Here is a 19,539-nt window from a genome sequence, read left to right as displayed (position 1 = left end):
TTTTAAAAGGATAGCAGAAGAAAGCATAAGGGGGCTGGAAGAAGCCAGGCAGGTGTTGGGGGTGAGTTCCCTGCGCTCCCAGCCACGGGCTTGGCCAGCAGCGTGGGGACAGACTGATGCTCCTGTTTCACATGTGTAGAAAATAAAACCAGACACAATTTCAAGAAGTCACCCCGGCCCTTTCTCTTCCTGTCAGCTGGGCTGCAGCAAAATTACTTCATTAAAAGTGATTTCAGCTTTTGTGTGTGACTGTGCCACCCCTTCCAGCCCTGGCATCCCTGGATAACCTCAGGGAGAGGGCCAGGCTGTGCCCTCTGCCAGCTCTCTGGAGGCTGCTCCAGGCACTCACTCCTGGATGGGAAAATGAAGCTCAGCAGGAATTAAGGAATTAATTAGGGGTGGGGTTTGTGTGCAGGCTGGTGAAGCAGTGTCGAGGTTTGGATGCCCCACAGGCTGATGAACTCTCAGACCTTTGGAGGCTTTATTGGTGAGGATGGAGCCTTTAGAGGCATCCACACCAGCCTGGAATAATTCCTGACAGTGGGACCCTGATGCTGGGCTGGTCACAGTGAAAACAGAGTGAGCAGGGACAGCAGCAGCCCTGCTCTGCCCTGTGCAGGCAGCAGAGTGCCCTGAATCCCACATCCTGCCCTGCATCCCACCCTGAACCCCACATCCTGCATCCCACCCTGGCCCACATTACATATTTCACCCTGTATTCTGCATCCCACCCTGTCCTGCATCCCATCCTGCATCCCACATCCTGCATCCCACCCTGTCCTGCATCCCACATCCTGCTCTGCACCCTGTATGTCACCTGCATCCCACATCTCACCCTGCATCCCACATCCCACCCTGTCCTACATCCCACATCTCACCCTGCATCCCACATCCCACCCTGTCCTACATCCCATCCTGCATCCCACATCCTGCACCCCACCCTGGCCCACATTACATATTCCACTCTGCATCCTGCATCCCACATCCTGCTCTGCACCCTGTATGTCACCTGCATCCCACACTCCTCCCTGTCCCAAATCCCTGACAGATTGCTGACCGGCCTGCCGGGGGACAGCAGCCCGGTGTGCCCAGGGATGGCAGCCCGGTGTGCCGGGGCATTGCTGCCCGGTGTGCCCGGGGATGGCAGCCCGGTGTGCCGGGGCATTGCTGCCCAAGTGCTCTGGGGACTGTTGCCCGGCCTGCCGGGGGACAGCAGCCCGGTGTGCCGGGGGATAGCAGCCCGGTGTGCCGGGGGACAGCAGCCCGGTGTGCCCAGGCATGGCAGCCCGGGTGCTCCGCGGGATTGCTTCCCAAGTGCTCAGGGGATTGTTGCCCGGCCTGCCGGGGGATAGCAGCCCGGTGTGCCGGGGGATTGCTGCCCGGTGTGCCCAGGGATGGCTGCCCAGCTGCTCAGGGGATTGCTGACCGGCCTGCCGGGGGATAGCAGCCCGGTGTGCCGGGGGATAGCAGCCCGGTGTGCCGGGGGATTGCTGCCCGGTGTGCCCAGGTATGGCTGCCCAGCTGCTCCTGATCCGGCTCTGCTTCCCAAATCCCCGGCAGTGCCGATGGCAGCCGGAGCTCAGCAGCTTCAGCCACCAGCGGAGCTGTCCCGGAGCAGCCCGGCGTGCCGGGGGATGGCAGCCCGGGGTCGGGGGATGGCAGCCCGGGGTCGGGGGATGGCAACCCGGGGTCGGGGAATGGCTACCCAGGTGCTCAGGGGATTGCTGACCGGCCTGCCGGGGGATAGCAGCCCGGTGTGCCCAGGGATGGCAGCCCGGTGTGCCCAGGTATAGCTGCCCAGCTGCTCAGGGGATTGCTGCCCGGGTACTCCGGGGGATGGCAGCTCGGGGCCCGGGGATGGCTGCTCGGCGTGCCCGGGGATTGCTGCCCGGGTCCCGGAGGATGGTTGCCCGGTGTGCTGGGAGATTGCAGCCCGGCTGGGAAGTTTTCTCTCGAGCAGGAAGCTGAGGCGTTTCCTCCTGCAGCGCGGCCGTGCTCGCCGGGCGGGTTTTGCAATCCGCGGTTTCGGTTCCCGGCCGGGGAGGCGCCTCTGGCCCCGCTCCGCTCCCGAGCTCTGGCATCCGCCGGCCTTCTGCTGCCAGCCCCGGGCTGCTGGGGCTCGCTCCATGCTCGGCCTCGGCCCCGGGGCTGCCCAGGGGAGCGGCCGCGATTGCCGGCGGGGTAAAGGCTGGGGCTCGGCGGGGTAAATCTCACCCGCGCGGGGTGAGCCCCGCGCTCTGCTGGACATGCAGAGCACCCCCAACTACCTGTGGAGCACCGAGGACCTCCTGGGCCAGGGGGCCACGGCCTCTGTCTACAAAGCTCGCAACAAGGTGAGCGGGGGCAGCTGGGGGGAGGAACCCCGAATGCAGAGCCCCGGTGCCCCCGTCCCTGCTCGGGATGCCCGAGCTCCGCTCCGCTCGCCCTGCCGGGAGATCCTTGCCTGTGGAGCAGCTCAGGCGCTGCTTTCCGTTTTATTTTCATTTTCTTCTGGGCTCCTTCCCCTCTCTGTTGGTCGAGGGCGGCTTTGGGGCGCTCACAGTCGGCTCTGCTCGCCGCGGCGCAGGAGGAAGAAGCTGCTGTTTCCCGGGGAATGCCCAGAGGTTTTGGAAACCCCATCCTTGGCCATTTGCATACTTCATGCAAACACTTGCCGGGCTTGGAGCGGGCTCTCCTCCTCAGCAGCCTTTGAAGTTTATTGAGCAAATGCAGCAGCGGCGGCTGCGAGAGCGGGCTGGGAGCATCGCCGTGCCGCGGGGAGCTGCCAGCCTCGGCTGCACACGGGAACTTTTTGTGGGGCCGCATAAACACAGCCACACGCAGCACGTGGGGCCGGGACAGGAAGGGCAGGGAGGTGAAGAACAGCGGTTTGTTTGTGCAGCCGAGCAGACGCGCTGCAGGGGCATCATTTCATCGTTTGCGTCCCGAGTGGGGTGTGGGAGCCGGGACAGAGCGCCTGGAGCTGCTTTGCGCGTGAATGGCATCGCCTGGTTTTCATTCCCTCTCTTTGCTCTTTTCATTCCCTCTCTTTGCTCTTTTCCCAGAAATCGGGGGAGCTGGTTGCTGTGAAGGTGTTTAACAGTGCCAGCTACCTGCGGCCCCAGGAGGTGCAGATGAGAGAGTTCGAGATGCTGCGGAAGCTGAACCACAAAAACATTGTCAAATTATTCGCCGTGGAGGAGACGGTGAGTGGGAACCCCTCTGGGAAACCCTGGGGCTCACTAGCCGAGGGAGGGCACCTGGTCCTGCCTGGCTGGGGGGACACGGGGCTGGCTGAGCCCTCCCCATCTCCCCTGCAGGGCAGCAGCAAGCAGAAGGTGCTGGTGATGGAATATTGCTCCAGTGGCAGCCTGCTGAACGTGCTGGAAGACCCAGCCAATGCCTTTGGCCTGGCTGAGTCCGAGTTCCTCATTGTGCTGCAGTGTGTGGGTGAGTGTGAGGGTCAGGGGCCATCAGCCCCTGCCACCAGCAGGGACTGGGACCCTCCAGCTGGGGACCCCACGGTGCTGGGGGTCCCTGCGGGCACCAGCCCTGGGCGGTGGAGTGAGGGGTCAGGAGTTGCACCCCTGAACGGGGTGGGGTTGAGCTCTGTGTTGAGGGATTCTCCTTGCTCTGGAAAGCTGCTGTGGCAAGGGGCTGTGCCCTGCCATGTCCTCATCCTCTCCATCCCCCCAGTCACACTGATCCCCATCTAAGTGCAGCCACTGTGGGATTTACCCCCTCTCCAGCCCTCTTCTCAACTCAAATTCCAGGGCACTGGAAGGTGCACTTAGACTACCAAGACGTAGCTTAAAAAAAGCATTCAGCTTACACCTGAAAGATGTTTGCTAACATCAGATTGTCTTGATGCCAAACTCTAGCCCATTCAACATGACCTGGAATAACAAAGCTACTTCCTACACCCAACTAAAGCATGTATAGTCCCAGTATAAGCAATAGAAAAGACACCATTGGAGCGATAGAGACTACATACCGTGAGGGAAGGATGAAATAACAATGAATAAGCCAAGCTATAAACAGCAAAGATCAACCCTTGTACATTTTGCATCATGGTCTAGCAAGAAAAACCAAGCAAAATGAATTTAAGTTTGCCATCCCGAAACCCAATCGAGCTACTTACCAGCAGCTCTTATTGAGCAAACCCATCTCTGTGGCAAAAGGGGGGGATGACTTGTTAGTAGAGGTGACAAGCCAGTCGAGCTGGGTGACAGCAGTTTTCTGTTTCGAGTTTTTCAACTCAAACTGGTCCCCTGGAGCCCAGTGGCCCAGCCCCACACGGGAATTCTGCCTCCTCCTGTGCCAGTGGCAGGGATGAACCACCTCCGTGAGAACGGCGTCGTGCACAGGGACATCAAACCCGGCAACATCATGAGGCTGGTGGGAGAGGACGGGCAGAGCATCTACAAACTGACGGATTTCGGAGCCGCCCGAGAGCTGGAGGATGATGAGAAGTTTGTGTCTGTCTACGGGACAGAGGAGTACCTGGTGAGTAGGGCATGTCCCAGGCTGGGAGTCCTGGGGGAGGCTGGGCCCTGCCCCTCCATCCTGCAGCTGAGGCACTTGGAGAGCCTGATCCCTGGTTTTGGAAGGGGACGGGATCTGTGCTTTGTGGCAGGGTTGCTGGTGATGGTTTTTGGGAGGACCCAGAGCTCTGTTCCAGGTGATGATTTTTGGCAGGACCCAGAGCTCTGTTAGAGGTTTTTGGAAGGACCCAGAGCTGTTGTAGATGATGTTTTTATGGGAGGACCCAGAGCTCTGTCAGAGGTGATTTTTTTTTGGGGAGGACCCAGAGCTCTGTTACAGGTGATATTTTTCAGTCAGGACCCAGAGCTCTGTTAGAAGTTTTTGGGAAGACCCAGAGCTGTGTTCCAGGTGCTGTTTTTTGGGGAGGACTCAGAGCTCTGTTAGAGGTTTTTGGGAGGACCCAGAGCTCTGTTACAGGTGATGATTTTGGGGAGGACCCAGAGCTGTGTTCCAGGTGCTGTTTTTTGGGGAGGACTCAGAGCTCTGTTAGAGGTTTTTGGGAGGACCCAGAGCTCTGTTAGAGATGATGTTTTTTTGGGGGAGGACCCAGAGCTGTGTTAGAGATTTTTGGTCAGGACCCAGAGCTGTGTTCCAGGTGATGTTTTCCAGTCAGGACCCAGAGCTGTGTTAGATGTTTTTGGGAGGACCCAGAGCTGTGCTCCAGGTGATGTTTTTCAATCAGGACCTAGAGCTGTGTTCCAGATGCTGATTTTTGGGAGGACCCAGAGCTGTGTTAGAGATTTTTGGTCAGGACCCAGGGCTGTGCTCCAGGTAATGTTTTTCAATCAGGACCCAGAGCTGTGTTCCAGATGCTGATTTTTGGGAGGACCCAGGGCTCTGTTAGATGTTTTTGGGAGGCCCCAGAGCTGTGTTCCAGGTGATGTTTTCCAGTCAGGCCCCGTTTCTCTGTCTTCCCCCCAGCACCCTGACGTGTACGAGCGAGCCGTGCTGCGCAAGCCGCAGCAGAAGGCGTTTGGTGTCACCGTGGACCTCTGGAGCATTGGTGTCACCTTCTACCACGCTGCCACTGGCAGCCTGCCCTTCGTGCCCTTCGGGGGACCCCGCAGGAACAAGGAGATCATGTGGGTGCCGTGCCCAGCTGGGCTGGGGAGCTGGGACCGTGCTGGGGCTGGCTCACTGCTGGTTTAACCCCACATGGCCCCAGAGCCCTGCCAAGGGGCCTGTGGGGGGTGGTGTGTGTGCAGTGTGGGGAAGAATCCATGTCCCAGCTGCCACGTTTTCCCTCCAAATGGGATGCTTGGGTGGGGCACTGAGCATGGGTGGCATCCCTGCTCATAGCAGGGGGTTGGAACCAGGTGATCTTTAGGGTTCCTTCCAACCCAGATAATTCTGGGATTCTGTAAAATGCATTTCCACCACCTCCTGGCTAAACAGCTGGAAGGGGAGGCAGGGTTAATGCTCACTTGGAAGGTTTGGACTGTTCCTTGCAAGTATTTTCCCTCTGGGCACTTCCTTTTCCCTCAGTGAATCACGTTTTTCCCAGCACATCCACCCAAGGGACACAGTGCCCAAACAGAGCTCGCTTGGCTCAGGCCAGCAGCAAACAATTCCCTTCCCACAGGTACAAAATCACCACGGAGAAGCCTCGTGGGGCCATTGCAGGGATCCAGAGGCAGGAGAACGGGAACATTGAGTGGAGCTACGAGCTGCCCATCACCTGCCGCCTCTCCACGTGAGTGTCCCTTGCTGGGGCTGCAGCTCCCGTGTCCTCAGACAGCACAGGAGGGGTTAACCAGGCAGATAAACTTTTCATCTTCAGGTGTCACAGCTCTCAGACCTGATCTTTGCTTTCCAGACAGGAAAAGGGGGTGCAGGGCAGTGTTTGTGACTCAGGGTTACACCAGCCCATGCAAACCTCTCCTCTTCCCTGTGGCGTTCATATTTTCTGGAAAAATCCCTTTGTCTAGGATTCTTCTCCTGGGAAGTTGAGAAGCCTCAAAAAGGAAAACAATAATTATCTGATTTGCTTCTCCTGTGTTTTGCTCATGTGGAATGTGGTTGGGGATTGTTTACCCACAGGTGATTGTTTCATTGGTTTCGTGTGAATTGTTTTTACTCCTTCGCCAATCGGGGCCAAGCTGTGTTGGGACTCTGGAAGGAGTCACAAGTTTCATTATTATCTTTTTAGCCTTCTGTAAATATCCTTTCTGTATTCTTTAATATAGCTTACTTTAGTATTCTTTAATATAATATAGTATTATAAAATAATAAATTAGCCTTCTGAGAACACGGAGTCAGATTCATCATTCCTTCCTTCGTCTTGGGGCAACCCCAATACAATACTTCCCTTGCTGCTGCAGGGGCCTGAAGGACCAGCTGATCCCCATCTTGGCGAATATCCTGGAGGTGGATCAGGAGAAATGCTGGGGATTCGACCAGTTTTTCGCGGGAACCAACGACATTTTGCACAGGATCGTGGTGGACGTGTTCTCCCTGCAGCAGGCGTCCTCCCACCGCATCTACATCCACTCCTACAACACGTGAGGCTGGGTCAGAGATCCGTGTGGGAATGGAGCTGTGAGTTCCCCTCACTTCAAGAGGGGAACCTGGGGGCACCACCGTGCCCTTTGCACTGCGCCCAGACCAGGCTGAAACACACCAGGCTCAAATCAGCCTTTGCTGGGAGTGCACTAACGGAGCTGTGGGCACACAGAGAGCCCCAGGGGGCTCTGCTGACCATGTCTGATACTTTGCTAAGAGAAAGTGTCAACATCTTGGTATTCTGAGGGCAGCAGGCTGCTAAAGGGATGGAATTCTGTGTGCTCACCTCATTGCTTATCCCCATCCTTTCCCTTCTTTCTCCATTTCAGTACCACCAAGTTTTTAGATGCCGTCTTCAAACAGACAAATATAGTCCCTCACCATCAAGAATATTATTTTGAAGGACACCTGTATGAGCTGGATCCCAATCTACAAGCTCATCATTTCTGCAAAACCACAGAGAGCAGCCCCCTGACTTTGCTGAGCACCTCAGAGCAGCCCGAGGACGTGGTGGGGGTCCTCTACCGAGACCGTGAGTGTGGGGCTGGAGATGTGGCACGGCAGGAGAGTGGCTGCTGGAAGAGGGATTTGTTCCAGCTATTATCCTGAGAGATTTCCCATTTCCTGCATGATCCCAGCTCTTGGGGCCTGGGCACTGTTTGACCTGGATCCCAGTTGCCACTGGGGTTCCCAGTTCTCCAGACTGGCCGCTTTTCCCCCTGCCAGGTTGTGCCAGTCCCCATTCCCAGCAGCAGGAGTACTGGTTCCCAGTGCCAACTCTCAATCCTGATGCCAGTTCCCAGTGCCAACTCCCAATCCTGTTTCTGGTCCCTGGGGCAGGATTAGGGGATCTCAGGGTCAGTTTTCCCCTGCCATGTGCTGCTGCTCCACGGGCACACGCCACTCTTGGATTTGCAGGGAATTCCTGCCTTCATCCATGCTCCCAAAATATCTTGGAGGGCTGCACTGAGCCTCCAGCACTGAGGCTGAAATCCTGAGTGGCCACAGGGTTTATCTGGTGGGTGGCAGCTGCCCACAGCCACCAGCTGGTGACAAACACCCCGACCCTGCCTGTCTTTGCAGCGGCGCTGGAATTCCCAAAGTTCGTGCCCAGGGTGGACGTGGTGGCCGACTGCAGTGCAGCCAAGGTGGGTGTGTGTGCCAGGGCAGCCCCTGGCAGCGTGCTGGCAGTGCCCTGTGCCTGGCACGGGCCCTGGCAGTGCCCCTTGCCTTGCAGAGTGCCGTGGGTGCTGCTCACCAGACCCTGCGCGTGGGGCAGGCGCTGCGGACGGGCCGGGAGCTGCTGGCCAGGGGCCTCCACTGGGTGATGTGAGTGCCAGAGCCACGGCTGGGCAGGACACAGCGGGCACCAGCACCCTGGGATTTGTTGGGTTAAGGGTTTCCAGCCTCTTCCTGCTAGTGCAGACCAGTGGGATGGTGGGGTAGGGTCCTGGGGGACTTGGAGGGAGCAGGGCAGGAGGGGCACTGTGTCCCCAAGGGGCTGCACCTGGAGGAAAAACTCCTCGGTGCTGGGAGGATGCTGCTGTCCTTTTTTGTTCCTTTTGGGTCACTTTCTTCAGTTTAGGAGAGGCTGAGGAAAAAAGCAGAATTATTATTAGTAGCAGTAGTATTGTTATTGTTACTATCACTGTGTGCATCTATTGGAAGTGTGCCTGCCCAAGGCAGGGATTTGGAATTTAAGCTTTAAGGTCCCTTCCAACCCAAACCATTCCATGATGAATTTCACTGCTCTACCCACTCCTTTTGGGGCAGGACAGAGGGTGAGAGACCCTAAAAGCAGCAGCCACACCCAATTTTAGGTTCATCCAGCCCCCCCAGTCTCAGAGCAGCCTGAGAGAAGCCACCAGCTCCATGCCCACCCCGGGATGGAGCTGTGGAGCACATCTTGGAGGGGCTGTTTTCTCTCTTGGCAGTGGGAACCTGAGGACAGAGTGCTGCAGGATTTTGGAGCAGAGGAGGGGAGCTCACTCCGTGCTCACCTGCCTGCAGCTCACCCAGGGGAAGACACACGTGCTGTAAGTGAGCTGGGCTGTGCCTGGTGAGATAAGGGGCTCTCAAAGGTGCCTGGATAAGCAGGAATAAGGAAAATGCCAGGAATAAGCTGATACTTTGGAGGTACGAGGATTTTTTACTGTCTGGGAAATGAACCACTCTGGCTGTTCCTCCCTCTTTGCTTCAGTTTTTGATGATTTCACAGGAGGCCAGAGTCAGTCCTGACCTCCTCCTGCTCTGGGGTTTTCTGTTACAGCCCTCGAGCAGGAAGGAGCCAGGGCTGCTGCCAGCTCCAGGGAAAGGAAAACTGAGAAAATTGGGATAAAATAAAGAGCAGGATGGCACCAGCTCCACGACCCCGTGAGGTCTGGCCCCTATTACCAACCCTGGAGAGCTGGGCTGCATTCCCAGGGATCCAGCATCCCACCATCCATGGGGAGAGACCCCATTTCCTTCCAAGGGTCTCCACTGAATTATGGAGAAACCCTGGGCTGCCCTCAGCCTTCCCCTTCCCCACACCCTCCTTCCCACCTTCCCTGGGCCAAGCTGAACCTATTTTATCTCAAGCAACCCACGGATATTTTGCTTTTCTGCTGCTTTTTTCTTGTTGTTGTTGTTGTAGTGGAAAATTCTTTGCCGCTGGGTTGCTGTTCTTTCATTCTTTGCCATTTAGCAAAGTCTCTTAATTTCCATTTCATCTGAAAAAAAAAAAAAAAATCGGGACACATGGTTCCCATTGAGTGCAGCCCTCAGGGCTGGAGTGCCAGGAGCAGCAGAGCTGCAGCTGGGTGCTCTGGCTCTCCCAGCCCTTCCAGCTCTGCAGCAGGAATATTTCTGCTGACTTTGCCCCTGTGCCACGCTCAGCCTGGCGCTCCCGTGCCAGCTGCAGGCACACAGCCACCCTCCCAGCTGGCCTGAAGCCAGTGGGTGTAAAACCAACAATTTTGGAACAAATTGGACGCAACAGGGCGAGTTTTTACCAGATCAGCACTTTGCATCTCGTGGCTCAGATCTGGCACTGTGAAATCTGGGTTGCTGCCTAAGGAAATCTCTTTGCAGCCCCCCAGGAGCCCAGCACGAGGTGGATTCCTTTGCCGATTGTTTGCCAACAACAATCTCCTTCAGGAATATTCATTTTATTTATTTTCTCTCTTCCCCCAGGTACGAGGCCGTTCCTGCAGGCAGCAGGGGCCCAGCTGGGGTGGATGTGGTGAAGACAAGGCTGCAGAGGGTGAGGAGCATCCCCAGCCCCCGGAGCCCCCACGGCTCTCAGAGCAGCTGCTCCCAACCTCTCTATTCCTCTGCAGGTGGATGAGGAGCTCTCCCAGTGCTCCCACAGCATCTTTGACTTCCAGGGGGCACTGGATGGGATTTTGGCCGAGCTGGTGAAGGACAGGCAGCAAGTGCACGAGGACAAAAGGTGTGTGGGGCAATCCCTGGTGCCACCTGGCTGTCCCCACCCGGGGCGTGGAGCAGTTTCCGTGCCAGGCACAGCCCCTGGTGCCACCCCTGGTGTCCCTGCTCACAGGCACGGGCAGCAGGTTCACATTCCACCCCAGAGGGACAACCTGACTCCAAAATGCTGATTTCAGCCCAGCCTGACCCCCCTCCCCTGCCCCTTTGCAGCATCCAGCAGATGGAGTGCTGCCTGGAGAAGATGCAGATGATCCACAAGCAGTTCAAGAAGGCCAGGACGAGTCTGAGTGAGTGCTGGGGACACTGGGCAGGAATGTCCCTGCACTGTCCCCGAGGGAAAATGGGTGGTTTGGCTTTGCTGGATCAGCAGTGACTTCATGGAGCCCACAGAAGGGTTTGGGCTGCAAGGGACCTTGCAGAGCTTCTGTTTCTGTGTCCTGACAGTGCTCTGGGGGCTGAGCCAGGAAAATCCCCTTCAGGTTGTGAAATTGCCCATTTTTTGGGCTGTCAGCAGAAAATGTGTGGTGACTCTGTTTTTCCTCCCCAGGGCTCAGCTACAACGAGGAACAAATCCACAAGCTGGATAAGTGAGTCCCACCCTGTCCCCTCCCCAGGAGCTGCCCCTTGCTGGGGCCAGACCAGTGCTTGGTGGCTCTGACTGAGTCCCAAAGGGTTAAAAATTGTCCCTGATGCTGTCAGAGAGCAGCTGGAGGCTCCTGTGTGGTTCCTCCTTGCAGGAGCTCTCCCAGGGAAGGTTTCAAGCCATGAACTCCTTCAGATGGAGCTGTGGGAGCAGCTCTGCAGAGCTGGGGACAGGGAGCTGATTGGGGACAGGGAGCTGTTCTGGGGACAGGGAGCTGTGCTGGGGACAGGGAGCTGTGCTGGGGACAGGGAGCTGTGCTGGGGACAGGGAGCTGTGCTGGGGACAGGGAGCTGTGCTGGGGACAGGGAGCTGTGCTGGGGACAGGGAGCTGTGCTGGGGACAGGGAGCTGTGCTGGGGACAGGGAGCTGTGCTGGGGACAGGGAGCTGTGCTGGGGACAGGGAGCTGTGCTGGGGACAGGGAGCTGTGCTGGGGACAGGGAGCTGTGCTGGGGACAGGGAGCTGTGCTGGGGACAGGGAGCTGTGCTGGGGACAGGGAGCTGTGCTGGGGACAGGGAGCTGTGCTGGGGACAGGGAGCTGTGCTGGGGACAGGGAGCTGTGCTGGGGACAGGGAGCTGTGCTGGGGACAGGGAGCTGTGCTGGGGACAGGGAGCTGTGCTGGGGACAGGGAGCTGTGCTGGGGACAGGGAGCTGTGCTGGGGACAGGGAGCTGTGCTGGGGACAGGGAGCTGTGCTGGGGACAGGGAGCTGTGCTGGGGACAGGGAGCTGTGCTGGGGACAGGGAGCTGTGCTGGGGACAGGGAGCTGTGCTGGGGACAGGGAGCTGTGCTGGGGACAGGGAGCTGTGCTGGGGACAGGGAGCTGTGCTGGGGACAGGGAGCTGTGCTGGGGACAGGGAGCTGTGCTGGGGACAGGGAGCTGTGCTGGGGACAGGGAGCTGTGCTGGGGACAGGGAGCTGTGCTGGGGACAGGGAGCTGTGCTGGGGACAGGGAGCTGTGCTGGGGACAGGGAGCTGTGCTGGGGACAGGGAGCTGTGCTGGGGACAGGGAGCTGTGCTGGGGACAGGGAGCTGTTCTGGGGACAAGGAGCTGCTTGGGGACACATCGCCTGCTGGAGGAGGGGACAAATCCATTCCAGGCTGCTGCTCCCACAGGAATTGTTCTGAAACCATTTTTTTCGCACTGAAATGGTGATTTAGGAAGTGTCCCTGCCTCCCTGTGTGCTTCAAGTGCTGATGGGTTTGGTACCTTTGAGAGGTTTCAGTTTCCACCCAAACCAGGGGAATTCAGCACAGGCAAGAAATAAAATTCCCACTTCAGCCTGCAGCAGGGAGGGTGAAATTCCACAGACTCACTTAATGCTCAGCCTAACCTTGAGCCTTTGCCTTCAACTCCAAGGCAGAGACTTCTCAGCGGTGCCCTGAGGGGGGACAGGGACTGAATCCCCCAAAATATCCCTCTGCAGGGGTATTTTGTCTTCTCTGTAACTCATTTCTGAGCAGCCAGGGCTACCAAGTGCTCTCTGCTGTGGATCGAGTGTGGAGCTGGAAATGGGGATTTTGGGAAATGCTCTTTGTGTTTTGTATTTTTGTATCAAATGCTTTTTATATCCCCAAAAACCCCCTAAACCTCCAAAACCAAAATACTCTTTGTATTGTGAATTTTTGTATCAAATGCTTTTTGTATCCCCCAAAACAAAAACGCTCTTTATATTTTTGTGTCCCCCAAAACCTCCAAAACCAAAATTCTCTTTGTATTTTGCATTTTTGTATCCCCAAACCTCCCTCTCCATCACAGCCAGGCTTTTTTTTGTATCCCCAAAAACCTCCAAAACAAAAATGCTCTTTATATTTTATATTTTTGTGTCCCCCAAAACCTCCAAAACCAAAATGCTCTTTGTATTTTATGTTTTGTGTCCCCCAAAACCTCCAAAACCAAAATTCTCTTTGTATTTTGCACTTTTGTATCCCCAAACCTCCTCTCCATCACAGCCAGGCTTTGTTTTCCCTGTAACTCCTTTCTGAGCCTCCAGCCCCTCTTTTTCCATCCAGGAGGCAGCTTCAGGCCTCCTGTGATGTTCCTTTTCACACCTTGAAGGAAATAATGCTGTTTTCTCTCCTATTCCCGGCTTTAGGCTGAATTTGGGGAACCTGGCCAGGAAGGTTCTGTCCATTTTCCAGAACGACTGTGTCCAGCAGTACCAGGAGGCCCTGGCCCTGCACAGCAGCAGGATGAGGTACCACCCACAGGGATTTGGGACAGGCCACTTTGTAGTGGGAAAGAGCAGAAGTATTGTTGTTGTTGTTATTATTACTATTATTATTATTATTATTATTATTATTATTATTATACTATTATTATTATACTATTATTAGTATTATTACTATTATTATTGCTATTATTGTTATTGTTATTATTGTTATTATTATTATTCAATATATTAATAGTATAATATTGTAATATAATAATAGTATAGTATAATTTTAAATTATTATATAATAATATAGAATATAATAATATATATTATATATTATAGTTACAATACATTATTATTAATAATAAATTGTAATATGATAGTATAATATTATACTATTACATTATAATTATAGTATTATAATGTAATAATATAGAACATAATACTATATTATATAATATTTATTATATTATATATAATACAATATTCTATGTTATTATATTATAATATATAATATAGATGTTGATATTGATATATCTATATATATTATATGTATATAATCTATATATATAGTGATATATATAATATATATCAATATATTGACATTTTAATATATTATTTATTATTATTAATGATAATAATACTACTAATAATAGTAATTATTATTAATAATAATAATAATAATAATAATAATAATAATAATAATATTCTGTTAGCCCTCCACCAAGGATCTGGCCTTCCAAGTGCTCTCTGCTGTGGATTGAGCATGGAGATGGAAATGGGGATTTTGGGAAGTGCTGAGGGGCTGCACAGGGTGACAAACCCTCCGTGACCCCACTGGAAACCCCAGCTGGCTCCTACCCCATAATTCCGCCCTGCTACTTTAAGTTTATATTTTAAAAAGCCCCCAAAGCCCCTAAACTTGCAGCTGGAGTTGAAGCAGCTCTGGCGAGGGGGGAGAGGTGATTTTATCAGCGCAGAATTGCCATTGAGACAGAGATTTACTGCTGGGAATGATTTTCTGCTAAACGGCGCTTGGGGAACAATGCAAAGGGCAAATTACCCCCGGAGCAAATCACCCCGGGGCTGGGGGCAACCCACGGCCTGTGGCAGCAGGGAGGGGGAGAGGATGGTGCAAAAATTGGATTTTCATGGCAAGGGGAGGAGCAGCCCCCCCTGGGCTGCCCGTGGCTGGAGGGAGGAGGAGTTTCTGGAATATCTGACAATTAAACCCAATTTTTGGTCCTGTTTCTGGTGGGCTGGATTTACAGGTGAAGGGGGTTTTTAGGCTGGAAGTTTGATTTGGATGCTCAGGATTTCTCCAGGAGCTGAGGGCAGGGTCTGTGCTCTCCTTGCCTTTTCCCTGCCCTATCCCAGATTTTTCCCAGCCTTTCCCCATCCTTCTCCCGTTCCCTGCTGGTCCCACCAGGGGTTTCTGTGCTGCCAACCCTCACCCAGAGGCAGATTTCACTCTGAGGACAAGAACTGTGTCCCTCAGTCCCCTCATCACACACAGGCAATGAAATCTGCCCCAGTTTCTGTGGGAATTCTCTCTTGGATTGGGATTCCCCTCGGACGTGGAGTGTGAAAAACTCCAATCACTTGTTTTTAAAATGTTAAAAGTTTAATAGTAATAAAATGGCTATAAAATTAGCAATATAATTAGGGTAATAATAATTTGGACAATTTGGATGAGGACAATACGAGAGAATAAAAACAAAGAGTTAGGGACAGTTCAGGTACCTCTTTCTGGGCAAAATAAGCCCGAAAAAGGACGAAAATTGGATTTTCATGGCAAGGGGAGGAGCAGCCCCCCCTGGGCTGCCCGTGGCTGGAGGGAGGAGGAGTTTCTGGAATATCTGACAATTAAACCCAATTTTTGGTCCTGTTTCTGGTGGGCTGGATTTACAGGTGAAGGGGATTTTTAGGCTGGAAGTTTGATTTGGATGCTCAGGATTTCTCCAGGAGCTGAGGGCAGGGTCTGTGCTCTCCTTGCCTTTTCCCTGCCCTATCCCAGATTTTTCCCAGCCTTTCCCCATCCTTCTCCCGTTCCCTGCTGGTCCCACCAGGGGTTTCTGTGCTGCCAACCCTCACCCAGAGGCAGATTTCACTCTGAGGACAAGAACTGTGTCCCTCAGTCCCCTCATCACACACAGGCAATGAAATCTGCCCCAGTTTCTGTGGGAATTCTCTCTTGGATTGGGATTCCCCTCGGACGTGGAGTGTGAAAAACTCCAATCACTTGTTTTTAAAATGTTAAAAGTTTAATAGTAATAAAATGGCTATAAAATTAGCAATATAATTAGGGTAATAATAATTTGGACAATTTGGATGAGGACAATACGAGACAATAAAAACAAAGAGTTAGGGACAGTCTGGGTCCCTCTTTCTGGGCAAAATAAGCCCGAAAAAGGACCCACGTTAACAGAGGATTAACCCTTAAAAACAACAGCCTGTTGCATATTCATACACCTCATACATGATGCATAAATTCCATTCAAACAAAGGATTCTGTCTGGTCAGTGTCAGCTTCTTCCTCTGAATCCTAATGGCATCTTCAGGGCTGAGCAAGGTGGGAAGAACTCGGTAATGGAGCAATAAATTAATTTTCTCTGAAAGATTTAGGTGTCCTGTGGCTGCTGTCTCAGTGCAAGTATCTTACATAGCATAGCTTCTATTTTAACATTATGTTATAACATAAAACTATATTTCACACACTACTTAAGAAAATTAACACAGCATAACTTTGTAACATAACACATATAATATTCATGTTAATATTTGTGAAAGGCAATCATAAAATACACATTTTTCACAGGAGCCCCACAGAATGCATGCAGTGCAGGACACCAAAGCAGGGTTTTACCTCTGCTCACAGGGAGGAAAAATCCTTCTCCACGTTTTCCTGGGGTATTTTTGTGCCTGTTTTCCTGTCCTTATGGAGAGAGCCCCATGAGTCACAGCTGGATATTTTTAATTTCTCATTACTTCAGTTTTAATTGTCCTGTTTTGTTTCCTGCCAGGGTTTGTGGGGTGGTGGTTGTTTTTTCTGGGGACTTGAGGTGGATCATTCACCTGAAATATTCTTTCCTTTGTTTTTTTTTAAACCCAAACCAAACATTTTTATTTTTTTTATACAGCTCCCGATGTGCCTGCTGGGCGTGAGGAGCATTTTTGGGTAGGAACAAGAGGCCCAGCCTGTGCTGGGTGAAGTGACAAGCCTGAGCTGCCTCATTTACAATCAACTTTCCCTGATTAATTAGCTGTTAGTGCTGTTTGGATAACCTGGCCTACGGTGGCTGTTGCAGCTGCAATTACAACATGCCCTGACTCATTTGCTTCCCTTCAGGATTTTGAATCCAGCCAGCTCCGCAGAAAGCAGCGTGCAATTAAAACACGCAAAAAAATAAAAATTAACGATGCCAAGCGTTGTTTGCCTGGGAGTTCTGACATCATTTTCTCTTTCCAGGAAAGTCTGTGAGATCAAGAAGCACCTGAAGAGGCTCAGCAACCGCATCAGTGCCTGCAGTGTGGAGATGATGGAGTGCCAGGACTGCCTGCAGGGCGTGGGTGTCCAGGGCTGCAGCTCCTCCTGCTCCCTCCCCGGGCTCCTCAGGGGAGCCCTGCAGGGTTTTTTAACCCCTTGCTGCAGGTTTTTGTGGGTGACCCAAGCTGGAGGTGGTGTTTTGTCCCCCTGTGTGAGCAGGGAGTGGGGAAACCTTTGGCAAAGGCACTGCTGGTGCCAAGGATTGCCTGGCAGGGGGGGATGTGTGCCAAATAAATGGGAATTTGAGCAGGTGGAAAGTGCTGCTTCACCTCCAGCTGCCACAGCAACCCCCTGGTAGTGTGCTTGGGTTATTTTATTGAATCATTTGTCCTGGAGCAGGGCTGGGTGTGACCCCGTGGGTGCTGCTGAGTGTTTGGCTCTGGGTCAGCCCCACGGACAGCCCCTGCTCCATCTCCATCTCCATCTCCACAGGCTCTGGACAGGCTTCTCCAGGTGGAGCAATGGAATTTGGCCCCTCCTGTGCCTTCCTCCGGGCCCCTGAGCCAGGCCTGCCAGGAGATGGCTCTGCGGTGAGTCCGTGGTGTTGGATAACACCTTTTATTGGCTCAGAGGTGGGGCAACTGAGAGTTAGAAACTTCTATTCCATTTTCAGTCTCATTTGAATTAGGGCTGGATTTGCCCCTAAAGGAGTTAGGACTGGATTTGCCCCTACAGGATACAGGAATTAGGGCTGGATTTTCCCCTAAAGATGCAGGAATTAGGGCTGGATCTGCCCCTAAAGGATGCAGGAGTTAGGGCTGGATTTGCCCCTGCAGGATGCAGGAGTTAGGGCTGTATCTGCCCCTAAAGGATGCAGGAATTAGGGCTGGATCTGCCCCTAAAGGATGCAGGAATTAGGGCTGGATCTGCCCCTAAAGGATGCTGGCTGTGTCCCGCAGGATGCAGGAGCTGCTGCAGCAGCTGAGGTCGGTCTCCTGTGATCTGCAGCTCAACAACAGCATCATCGAGCGGTGAGTGACCCTGCTCCTCCAGCCGGGCTGGGTGGGCTCCCTGGGAGCCACCAGCACAGCCACAGTCACCTCCCCGTGGGGTTTTTAACCTCCCCGTGTTTGCATCATGGGCTGGCAGCAGCTGAATTTCTCTTTCTTGGAGTTTTAGCCAATAACTTTCCCATCGTTTCATCCCCCTCTTTCCAGCCTTTTCCCTGTGCTGCCCAGCACTGACTGCTGCTCACTGCCATGGGGAACTAGATACGGATTTTTCTGTATGAAAATCTCTGCAAAACCCAAAGTCTATGATTTTTTTTTCCCCCTAATACCCAATTTAAACCTCCCCTGGTGAAACTTGAAGCCTCTTATGCTGTCAGTTGTTACCTGGGAGAAGAGACCAACCCCACCTCACCTCAGCCTCCTTCCAGGGAGTTGTAGGGAGCCATAAGTTTCCTCCTGAGCCTCCTTTTGTGGTATTCCCATTCTCTGAACAGAGAGATATCATTCTCTCTCCCAGGGTTTTTCCTGGGGAAGGCAGTGAGAAAGCTCAGAGGGAGCAGAGAAAACATTTCTTATCTCTATTTGCTTTCTCACTGCCTTCCCCAGGAAAAACCCTGGGAGAGAGAATGATATCTCTCTGTTCAGAGAATGGGAATACCACATCCTTTTCTCCCAGGTAAACACCTCCAGCTCCTTCAGTTGCTCCTCACAGGATGAGTTTTCCAGCCCCCAAATGAAAGAAAACCTCTGGGTGTGCAGACAGAAGAGGTGTTGGTGTGGTTGCCATTTATTCAGACTGAGAAGAGCTGGGAATCACCCCTGTGATTTTCCTCCTCTGCATCCTTTCCTTGAGGCTCTGAATGCAGATGGACAATGGGAATATGTACAATTCCTTCCCAACATCTAGTCTAAATCTCTCCTCTTTTACTTTGAAGCCATCCCCCTTGTCCTATCATTAAAAAGTCACTCTCCCTGTTCTTTAAAATGCTGGTCCTGATTTTCATGGATCAGCACATCCAGGAGTTTTAAAAAACAAAACCCAAGGATTGGGAATTCAGCCCTGTTTTTAGGACCTCATCTGCCCTAAATCCTTTTGTCCCTGCAGGTTGGGTGGGGCTGCTCCTGCTCCCAGCGTTTGAGGGGCATGGTGAAGGTGCAGCTGCTGAAGCAAAACTTCCCAGCAGAGGGAATTCACAGCACCTGGAGCCACAGAGCTGTTGGATTTCCGTGCCCTGGGAGCTCTCCGTGTCCTACCTCTGTGCCCCAGCACTTTGCACGTTCTCCCCCATCAGCCCCGAGTGCCCTGAGACTCTGGAAGTTTGGCCAGAAAATCGAGTGGGGTTTTATATTTTTCTTTTTAAAAAAAAATGCTTGAAGGACTTGGTGTTTTCGTGGTTTCTCTGCATCACTGTGTCAGATGAGGAAGAAGAAGAGCTTTAATCTTTCATCCTCTTGCTTATTTAGGAATTATTCCCACTTTCAATGTGCTGGAGTGGGGCAGGGGGGTGCTGGTGGCTGAGAGCTGCCCTGGGAAGGCATTCCCAGCCCTTCCCTGCTCCAGAGGGACAGGATGGAGGGGGAACACATCCCTGGACCTTGCTGTCCCTCGGGAATGGCACAGAGAGCTGCAGGAGGGCCCTGCTGACCCAGCCTTTGTTGGGGACAATCGTTCTGCTCAGTGTCCCGACTGATTTTTGACCTCGGGGTTGATGAGGAGCCGCAATTCCCTGAGTGTCAGCCAGGCCAGCCACAGGGACTGCCAGGGCTGGGAGTGGGAGATGGAGCAGGA

General features: G+C 53.1%; 1 protein-coding gene across 2 annotated transcripts; it reads left to right on the top strand.

The window, feature by feature from the left end:
• Positions 1–2,044: 2,044 nt before the first annotated feature.
• IKBKE (inhibitor of nuclear factor kappa B kinase subunit epsilon) lies at positions 2,045–19,118 on the top strand. Of its 2 annotated transcripts, XM_041460530.1 has the most exons (20): positions 2,045–2,333; positions 3,045–3,185; positions 3,300–3,429; positions 4,304–4,485; positions 5,446–5,606; positions 6,107–6,217; positions 6,846–7,025; positions 7,356–7,558; positions 8,110–8,174; positions 8,264–8,355; positions 8,961–9,062; positions 10,201–10,270; positions 10,347–10,459; positions 10,666–10,742; positions 11,003–11,042; positions 13,194–13,295; positions 16,723–16,819; positions 17,233–17,330; positions 17,700–17,771; positions 18,856–19,118. In XM_041460530.1, exons 1-20 carry the CDS (start codon positions 2,247–2,249, stop codon positions 18,887–18,889), a joined length of 2,157 nt encoding a protein of 718 aa, XP_041316464.1. In that variant the 5' UTR covers positions 2,045–2,246; the 3' UTR covers positions 18,890–19,118. The 2 variants fall into 2 exon arrangements, with proteins under 2 accessions (XP_041316464.1, XP_041316465.1); XM_041460531.1 differs by lacking the exon at positions 17,700–17,771.
• The last annotated feature ends 421 nt before the right edge of the window (positions 19,119–19,539 follow it).

This window comes from Pyrgilauda ruficollis, unplaced genomic scaffold (genome assembly GCF_017590135.1).
Source record: "Pyrgilauda ruficollis isolate IOZ18807 unplaced genomic scaffold, ASM1759013v1 scaffold144, whole genome shotgun sequence".
NCBI lineage: Eukaryota > Metazoa > Chordata > Aves > Passeriformes > Passeridae > Pyrgilauda > Pyrgilauda ruficollis.
Note: the sequence above shows the minus strand (reverse complement) of the source record. Positions and strands in the feature narration are given on the sequence as shown.

Bases quoted from the DNA above. Each gene is read 5' to 3' on its own strand.
- IKBKE (XM_041460530.1), top strand. From the start codon at position 2,247: ATGCAGAGCACCCCCAACTACCTGTGGAGCACCGAGGACCTCCTGGGC. The intron at 16,820-17,232 runs GTGGGTGTCCAG...CCATCTCCACAG, and splicing joins GCCAGGACTGCCTGCAGGGC to GCTCTGGACAGGCTTCTCCA. The intron at 17,331-17,699 runs GTGAGTCCGTGG...TGTGTCCCGCAG, and splicing joins TGCCAGGAGATGGCTCTGCG to GATGCAGGAGCTGCTGCAGC.